Source organism: Pelodiscus sinensis, chromosome 10 (assembly GCF_049634645.1).
Source record: "Pelodiscus sinensis isolate JC-2024 chromosome 10, ASM4963464v1, whole genome shotgun sequence".
Taxonomy (NCBI): Eukaryota; Metazoa; Chordata; order Testudines; family Trionychidae; genus Pelodiscus; species Pelodiscus sinensis.
In genome coordinates, this window is record NC_134720.1 from 28,163,605 (window position 1) to 28,173,570 (window position 9,966).

General features: G+C 42.1%; 1 protein-coding gene across 1 annotated transcript; it reads left to right on the forward strand.

Moving 5' to 3' along the window:
* Positions 1-461: 461 nt before the first annotated feature.
* On the forward strand, positions 462-6,509 carry RAP2B (RAP2B, member of RAS oncogene family). The gene is made up of 2 exons (XM_006115968.4): positions 462-5,119; positions 5,471-6,509. The coding sequence occupies exon 1, from the start codon at positions 1,051-1,053 to the stop codon at positions 1,600-1,602; it is 552 nt and encodes a 183-aa protein (XP_006116030.1). The 5' UTR covers positions 462-1,050; the 3' UTR covers positions 1,603-5,119; positions 5,471-6,509.
* The last annotated feature ends 3,457 nt before the right edge of the window (positions 6,510-9,966 follow it).

The window sequence follows — 9,966 nt, forward strand, 5'->3', positions numbered from 1 at the left end:
AGGCAGCCTGTCTGCAAGGGGCGCTGGTTTTTAAAGTCATATGCTGTTAACTCTGATAGAGAGGCAGCAGCACAGGATGGCAGGAGACTCCCCAGGAGTGGGGCTGGAAGCTCTGTGGCCATCCCCTAGGACTATGGAGTAGCGATGTAACCGTAAGATGTGGTGCGGTGACCGCACTGTTCCGTTACACCGTTCTAGCATCCCTAGCACCCCTCCCGTCTCCTGCCTTATCCAGCCCTGGGGCTAAACGGGAGCTAAGGGGAGTTTATCCCGCCGCAGCTCCTGCCCTTTGCAAAGTATCCGCCAAAAGTCGCTGACAGGCGGGCCGAGTGACAGACAGCGGCCGGCCGGCCAATCATCCGCCTCCCTCTGGCCACCCAATGGCGGACGGGCTCAAACCTCTGAGTCAATGAGGCAGCGCGGCCTGACGGGCTCCTCGCGGCGGCCAATCCCGCGGGCGGGCGGGGGCGCGTGTGCCTGTGTGGTCCCCCTCCCCCTCCCGAAACCAAGGGCGGGGGAGGGAGAGGGTGGCGTTTAGCGCGAGCCAATGGGTCCGGGCGGGCTGTGAGCGAGGCCGCGGGGAAGGGATGGCCCGTGGCGGCGCGAGGCGGCACCGCGGGACTGCCGCACCACGCGCTGGCTGCCGGGGGGCGATGAGCCCTCGCGCGCTCCTCCCCCGCCCCGCCGGCAGCTGCCGCCTCCCCGCCTGCCAGGGCTGCTGAGCTCGGGCACGGCGCCTGCCTGGCAGAGGGGCTCGCGCTGCCCTCGCGTTGCGCCGGGGCTCGGCCGCGGCTGCCTGGCCCGGGAGGCTGGGCGCTGCCCTTGCCGCGCCAAGGGGGCTGGCGCTGCCCGGGCGCTCGCCGCTGCTGCCGCCTCTCCCCTCCCGTCTCCTCCCCCCTCCCCCTGCCGCCTGCCGGCTGCATGCTCACTCCGCTCCAGTGAGAGCCGCGGCGGGGCGGCTTCTCTCCCCTCCCTCCTTCCCCGCTGCCTGGAGGTGGGAGGGAGAGACGAGACCCAGAGAGGAAGGAGCTGGGTGTGCGGAGCGGAGCCATGCGAGAATACAAAGTGGTGGTGCTGGGCTCGGGCGGGGTGGGCAAATCCGCCCTCACCGTGCAGTTCGTGACGGGCTCCTTCATCGAGAAGTATGACCCCACCATCGAAGATTTCTACCGCAAGGAGATCGAGGTGGATTCCTCCCCCTCGGTGCTGGAGATCCTGGACACCGCCGGCACTGAGCAGTTCGCCTCCATGCGGGACCTCTATATCAAGAACGGGCAAGGGTTCATCCTGGTCTACAGCCTGGTCAACCAGCAGAGCTTCCAGGACATCAAGCCTATGCGGGATCAGATCATCCGGGTGAAGAGGTACGAAAAGGTGCCCATGATCCTGGTGGGCAACAAGGTGGACTTGGAGGGCGAGAGGGAGGTGTCGTATGGGGAAGGCAAAGCTCTGGCTGAGGAGTGGAGCTGCCCCTTCATGGAAACTTCAGCCAAAAACAAAGCTTCAGTGGACGAACTGTTTGCAGAGATTGTCAGGCAGATGAACTACGCTTCCCAGCCCAACGGGGACGATCAGTGCTGCTCGTCCTGCGTGATCCTCTGAAAGGGCTTGGGGGGGCCGTGTCGTTCGCAAAGGTTTACAACAAAAAGCAGCAGCAATGTGATCGTTCGAAACAAAGATTGGAAACAACTTTGCATACACAAGGATTCCAGGCGGCAGCAGCAGCAGCTGCTGCTGCGGCAGTGATCAGTGTCATGGGGTGGGTGTATTGTTGGAAACGTGGCTTTTTCAGCATGTACATTTCATCTATTTTGATTGTTGCATATTTCCCGTAAGTACAGATTGCTGTATTGGCATCTGACACCAGTAAGAAAAGTTTCGTCCTGGAGAAAGGGGAGTTTTGTTAGCAATTGTTTTCTAACTGGAAGAGTTAAATTACACCTAAGGAACTGAGGGGAACAGTAAACGAAGAACCATTGCAGAGGGGGGAAGAAATCTTTCCGAGGACGTTTAGGAAATAAGATTGGTTCTCTCTCTTCTTTAGCCAACCTTGAATGCACCCTGTGACTATGATATTGATTCTGAGGATTTCTATGCAAAGTTGGATTATTGTTACAGCGTATCCAATCTGAAGTATTGCACATTTGAACTGGGACTTGAAAACACTGATGCCAATACAGTGTGGGGTGCCAGAACGTGTCTGCTGATCATTTGTGAAACTTTATATTTTGTTTACCTGCTGTATCTGATGGGACTTTGGGGGAGAGCGGTAGTATTTTTTTTTATCAGCTGTGAAAATGTTACAAATCTGCACAATATTTTTTTAGTTGTGTTTTCTTTTATTCAGGGGGGAGGGAGGTTTGTGGTGGTGGTGGTGGTTTGTTTTCCTTATTTTTGGGTTGGCAATAACTGATTTTGATTAGCTCTCTAAAGTACAAAGACTTCCTAAATGTGATACAGGGCCAACAGCAACCCTGTGTCTGTAGAGTGCCTTCAAAACTCAGCTGTTCCAGCCGGTGCCAACCTGTGAAAGCTCCACAGAATCCCATTATCTACTACTCCAGAAACTACTTAACAGCTTCCTTTGAGTAATCATACTGAACAAGCCAGGACAAAAAGGCCTATTGTTTAGTGGAATTTATTTCTTATTTCCATGTGAGCCTTTTAAATGTCATTTCCACATCTTCCAAATTTGGACTGCATTTAATTCAAATTTACAGGCATTTAGTTTTTTGGGACAATTTCTTTTGTTTTGGTTCTCTGATGTAGGATGTACCTCCAGCCAGCCAAGAGAGAAATCTTAATGTTGTGATGTATCAAGAACATTCTAACAACTGTAACTTTAATTCCAGACATGCGTTTAATGTCTACCCATTTTAAGACTTTTAATACAAATGTTTTGGGTTTTTAAAAAAAACAAAACAGCAAAACTGTGGTTTTTTTTTTAAATGTATTGTAAGGAAAACTAACTTTAATATGCGATCATGGCAGAAGTATGCTTTTTTTAATCGTGATATTTGTTTAACCAAAAGAACAGGATATTAATAATGGGGGATGGTTACCTAAAATCATGAAGCTAGGGAATGTTTCTATTGTATCTGTTGGTAATGTTGCAAACAGTCGAATAATTATATTTAGGCACTGGTGCCATGAGATGCTGTATTCTACACTTATCTAAATGCTTGCTGAAGTCATTTGGGCTCTATGCAGAACAGCTTGCAGTATTGGAACCTGTTTTGTAACTTTAAGAATTAACATGGTTTATTTGAGCGTAAGTGTTGAAGGTCAGCTATTCTATTCATAAACTTAAAGACCTTACTGATTTTACTGAAAAGATACAGCTTTGAAAATTCTGCATTAAGATTGACTCTTTATTATTTTAAATGCAACTTGCAAAAGAGGGGGAAAAATGGGCTTGTCTATTTTTTTCCCTCGCCTCATTGATTTTTTTTTTTTAAATATGAAGAAGGCCTGAAAGGCATTATATTCTCCCCCCTTCCTCCCCTCCCCCCCAAAAAAAAACCCACACCAAATTTCCAAATGTTTTTTTAACTGGCTTGTGATTGTCCAGGAAGACACTCAGGCACTAATGAAGTTGACTTAAGAAACCAAAAGCTGAACAAATTGAGGAAGTATGGACTTTAAAAGTCAGACTGATAAACACTTCGTGTGTCTAATTCTTTGATCATGTAGGCACTGTATCCAATAGAAAAAGATCCCACTGACATCAGTTGTGCAGGATTAGGGCTCTATACAGGTATGATTTCATCAATTTCAGTCACTTCAGCTGCAACTGGTTATATTGTTTTTCTCTGATTTATAGGATCTATTTAATTCCCAATACCTAGCAAAAGACTTGGAAGAAATTATACCTTAAAAATTAAACTACATGCACCTCCATCTGAGGTCACTACATTTCACTTCTCTTAAACTCCCAAGAAGCTTTCCTGGCAAACTACACTAATATTTCAACAATTTAAAAAAAAATAATACTCAAATGAAGAGAACTACAAACTTGTTCCCTTCCCACTCTGTGTGCTCGGCCCAAGAGAAACAGAAAAAAGCCTTATTCCAAATTGATTTCTCTTAAGTCGTCTATATATGCCAAAGGTACAAACTCATTTTAAAAAACTCACTTTTGCAGTTCACCTTTTAAGAATTTTTGTTTTAAAAAAGCAGAGTAAAAAAATCTGAGAATTTAAAATTAGACAACATGCTGAATAGCTATTTTAATTATTAATAATGGCGACATCTTAACATACACTTTTAATTTTCCATATTAAGGTAAGCTTACTGTAAAGATTTTTGCATATGTTATACATGTATCTTGGCCATTGCTAGTGGTTCAATACTGTCTAAATACTACATGCTTTCCCCCAAGTCCTGGGAACTCCTATCCCTCAAAGCTCATTGACCTCAATGGTATTTGGAAGTTTTTTCAGCATCTAATAGTAGCTGGCCTTAGGTGATTACTTGATGATTTCTGGATAACTTGTTCAGTAGAGTTATCATAATTGCTGCTTCCAACATTATAAAACCTAACAAATCTTTTAGTTTTTGCTCACAAAATAGCAGGTATTCACATCTAAAATTGAAGTTAAAATACCTCATGGTTTCATATTACTTCATTTTTGATTGCGTGTGGTGGGGGTTTTTTTGTTTGTTTTTAAAGAAAACCTGACTAAGTAATGATGCAAGTGTGTATATATAGCATACACCAGCTCAACATACACTCCAGTTTTAGCTTTGGCCTAGCAGAACAGGTGAAGGTCTTTTAATACATGTTGCTTCTTGTCAAAGGGATGTTTGCATTCAGAAATAAAAGCATATGGCCTGGGTCTAATACAATCAGTGCAAGTATAGAAATGTTAAAAATGTTTAACTTCTACTGATTAGTTAGGATGCTACAGAAAGGAGCACTGGCATACTGGATGGCTAGACCTTTCAGAGACTCCAAACTGTTGTGTAACTCACTAAACATAGGCCTATAACACAAAAACTAATTATAAAAGTACACCCTCTGTTTACTCCCCTCCCCCCATGTGGATGCAGTTATCAATGTAAAGGTGCTTTATACTGGTATGACTGTCTTCTCTGTGGGAGCAAACCATACGGCTACGTCTAGACTGGCCCCTTCTCCGGAAGAGGCATGCAAAGCAGGCAAGTCAGAATAGGGAAATCCGTGGGGGATTTAAATATCTCCTGCGGGATTTAAATAAACATGGCCGCCGCTTTTTTTCCGGCTTGGGGAAAAGCCGGAAAGGAGCGTCTAGACTGGCGCGATCCTCCGGAATAAAGCCCTTTTCCGGAGGATCTCTTATTCCTAGACGCTCTTTTCCGGCTTTTCCCCAAGCCGGAAAAAAAGTGGCGGCCGTGTTTATTTAAATCCCGCGGGGGATATTTAAATCCCCCGCAGATTTCCCTATTCTGACTTGCCTGCTTTGCATGCCTCTTCTGGAGAAGGGGCCAGTCTAAACGTAGCCTACTAGTAAAATGTACCTTTTGTAATGATACAGCTCCATCCACTGTATTGGTTCTGAAAATTTAATTGGATAGAAAAATCAGGCGCCATATATCCTATGGTCCACGATGATTGCATTTTTAAAGTTTATTTATATTTGAAATATTCTCTATGATCACTGCAATTGTAGTGTTCTAAAGCTAAATGCACTTGTGTTGAAGGTTTACAATAGGATAGTCAGACCTTAGAGCTGACCATAATTCTACAGCCATGAAATCTAATATTGCTTATAAGTTTCTTGAAGATTCTTTTCTTCAGAATGGGTGTGAATGGTTTGTGCAAAGGACAGTTTGAGGCAATGGCTGACTGTCTCTTGACGGCCTCTTGGTTTGGTTTGTCATTTTCACAGACGTTGCAGAACATCTGATTTCAAGCTATGAGTGGCAAAAAAAATAAAGCTTTTACTTCTGTAAGAAATCTGTGTGAAAGTGAATGCCACTTGCTTGTTAGGTCCTGCTCTTGAAATTCACATCTAAACTCTCATGACTTTTAAGTAGGAAAAGGACTTGGCGCATGTATAAATATACTTTACTATTGGTTAGTTGACTATTAGAAGCTCCCCTACTCTGCAGATTCGAATAGCAGGAAATAAGAAAATTTACTACACTGTCCCTTATATCAGCTTGGCTATTTTGGGTGCTCTGTGCATGTGCTCACAAGATCTGGGACTTCTGGTGCAATCCACTATCATGTGGGCTATGTACAGTGGTCAAATACTATTTAAATGTACCTAAACTGCCCTCAATTGCTTATAAGGCCTACCTTCAAAGGTATAATTTTTATAGTAAATACCACCACAAAAATGTCTTTCTCCAATATTGCTGTAATGTGGGTCACCCTACAGCAAGCTTTATGTAGAAATTCAGTGCTTGTCAAGCTCTCTTATAGAAAAGGGTTTATTTTCTTTATCTGCAGTCACAAAGGTAACTGCTCCAACTGAGTCTTGGGAATAATGCTCGCCACAAAAGAGAATCTCGTACCTTACCCACTGTAGAAAATTCAAAATTAGGCTTTATTTCAAATAAAAAACCCACCAATGTGAAGTGTAGCCAAAGTGCTAAAAATTGGAGAAGGGAACTTCTTGGAAAAGATTTTTTTGAGGAGAAGAGAGAATGACACAAGAGTAAATCTCTAGTATTATTATTTCATCATCTGTTAAGTGCCATAAGATTTATATTTTATTTCCTATTTTATAAAATAGATTGTGTAGAAGAGGATACTTGGACTTCTTTTCTAGCTTTGCATCTGATTGTGTTCCCAAGAAAGCAATAGGTAGAAAATTCCTATTAAAACCAATGGGAGATACATTGAATAGCTTCCCATATCTACATTTTTCAGATTCACCGGTTCCTTTGTACAGCCCAGTCAGTTTCAAGTTATTAAAGAATACACAGTGAAATCTGACTCTTCTGAGCAGACAACAGGATACAGTGTAAATGTTTACATGGTGTAGAATATGTAGACAGTTATTTGTTAGATTTCTACTAGTAGTCTCTGTAGAGGAAGTTAAAATGTATGCTCAAATGCACTTCAGATCCAGTTAAGGCAACTGTCAGAATGTAGTGATTAGGTAGATGACACTCTTATGCTAAGCAAGATTCTGTACTAAAAGTACATTTTAGTAATATGTCTAATTTGAATAGAGGCTCCAATTTTAGTAAGAAAATAGAGTGCCTTTGATCACATGATCCGAAACTGATTTACTAAAGTTAAGTCTCAACACTGGAAACTACTATTCTATTGTGTTGCCAACATTTTTTTCTAGTGTTGGTTTGGGCAAAGAATAAGAAACATTTTCTTATAAGGGATTAGTAAAATAAAGGTTCAATTATTAAGGCAGTTAGTTTCTAAAAATGTCGCCATCGTTGTTTTTTTAATCACTGTCTTTCAAACTGTACAAGAAATCTTTTGTAGAAAGTGTGTTAATGGATACATGTCTGTGTAGCAGACAGCTTCCAGGTGTGCATGTACATTGGTGATTGCCACTTATGCAACAGATTTTGCAAGATCTAGATTAGTCATACTGATCACAATCACATTATTTCACCATTTTCTGCCTTCTGGAGCCCCTGTACATTCTGTTTTAGCATGATACTAGGGTTGAAACAAAAGGGTCATCTTGTGAGATTCATGTTTGCAATTGGATTGCTGAGTTGGAAACTGATTCTAAATGAGATTACATGGTTCTTATCAAGTGACTATTGCAAAATGTCTTATTCGTATAATGTTCCCTATCCCATCCTTCTCAGTCATGAAGTAGGTCTATGTATCTCTTGATTTATTTCTTTAGGTTTCTATTTCAGCCAAGGTAAAAGTGTGTGGAACTTTTCAAAGATAAGAGTATTTCTTTATGAAACTACAAGTCCTAACTGTTCCCTGACACAGCAGTGGCATAACTACAGGCTAAGCTATAGGCATTAAACTACAACTGGATACTTTTTGTTCAATAAGACTGTCGGTCAATGAATAAAATCTTATGGAAAAAATTTGAGTGGCTACTGACTTGGGATACCTCAGTTTTTGGCAATTGCAAATCAGGCTCTGGGTGTCTCAAGTTAGGTTCACAACATTTTTGGTCCATCTTGGAAACATGGCGGCTGCTGCTGCTGCTAATGACATTTGATGTTGGTGCAGTGACACTGGACACAAGAATTAGGGATGTTTATTGTTTCATTTCCTTGAAATGTGGCCTTTTGGGCTTAGTGGGAGAGAGTTAACTAAACTTAGTGCTTCATGACCATTTCATAACCTTTACCAACCTCAGTTTTACTTATTTTCTGGATGAAACTGGGTAAGCCACTTAATATCTTCTTCTCTCTAGAAGACATAAAGTCTGGTAGAGATGGAAATGAGAATGGGGCACAGAGTGAGAGTGAGGTTATGGTTCAGTGGCTAGAGGCAAAGCATTCCTGACTTGCACAACTGAAGGGGTAATGGTGTGTTTTTCCCGGTCCTGTACCTAACTGCTGCAGATTTGCCATATGACTTTTGATGGGTCATTTGGTTTTTCTCTGTATTTTCTACACAGCTGAAGTAGTAAATTTTGATTTAATCGAATCTATATATATTTCCTTTAGCTGAGGATTGGTTCAATAATTGGTTGCAGCAAAGTGAAATAAGAAGTGGCCAAATAAAGTAAAGAACATGGAGAACAGAGAACATGCCTGGAAAGTGATCCACTACTTCAAAGTGGATGCAATAGGCTTTTCCCAAGTAGTTGCTCTCATATTTACAAAAACTTGTTTGTTAAAACTATCCAATAACAAGTGGTAAACTTTATATAGCCATCTCTAACACCTAAAACAGTTTTAAATAGTAACTTTGTGTTAATGAGAGGATGCTTTGAGGGTTTTATACTGCCCTTGGTTGTTAGGCATTGTAAATGAAAACCATGCCTATTACTGAGGAGAGATTTGATTTGCATATGTCTGTATTGCTAAAGGATTATAAAAATCTCCATCAAATAGGGGCTCACACAGACATGATACCCATAAAGTAGTTTGCAATGTAGGTTGCAAGGACTTCAGTAAATAATGATTCATCTGAGTTACTTTAGCAATAACCTACTGAAGAGAAAAACAGCTACCACCCCTTTCGTTTTAAAACTGAGGGAGTATAAATAGTATGGACGGTAAATAGTTTTGTTCATAAGCTCAAATGCTTAAATTGAGCAGAGTAATATCTAGCCCTTTGGAGATGAAAGGGAACAATAATTCCTTCTCACTACTGCTGGGTGTGTTCTGAGGGTGATAGTATTACCTTGTCAAGAGTGAAACAGTGCATGATTGCCATTATCTATTGCCGCCGCCACCACCATTTCATGAAGTCACTAGCCACATGACTTAAGCGCTCACTGTAGGATTTGGCAATCTACTCTCTTTTTAATGTAAAGGGTGAAAAAGCCCAAATGATATAGCGATATGTAATTATTTCATTGCATATCATAACCCAGCAGTTGAAATGCTGGGTTACTTCTGAACACTCAGGACAATGCATAATTTTCAGCTATCTACTTAAGTATAGATTTACTGGAAATTGCGCACACGTGCAGCCTGTTTGACTTGCAGGTTTAAACAAAATTACACACTATTGGTAGGTGTCAAAGAAAACCAAAGTATTTCTTGCAATGTACTGTGACTGAAGAGCTTGGAGAAAATTCTTGCAATTAAGATACAAAAGTAACTATGCAATCCACTTCACTTTAAAGTTGTTACTGTTGTGAGGTGTATATGCACCATCAGGCTACTCTTCTAGACAGAGAAGAAAGGCAGAGGTCATCGGCAGTTCTTTTGGAATATGCTTACAATACACATAAGCTGAGGCTCTGACTCCTATTTGAATCCAAGCCACAGTTCTGTCCAAAGAAATCAGTCTGACTCAGGTCAGTAAGCACTCAGGACCTGGCTCCTAAGAGCCTGTTGTGGGGGAGAAGGGTAGGCTGGAGT

Excerpts from the sequence above, each read along its gene's own strand:
- RAP2B (XM_006115968.4), top strand. The coding sequence starts at position 1,051 with ATGCGAGAATACAAAGTGGTGGTGCTGGGCTCGGGCGGGGTGGGCAAA.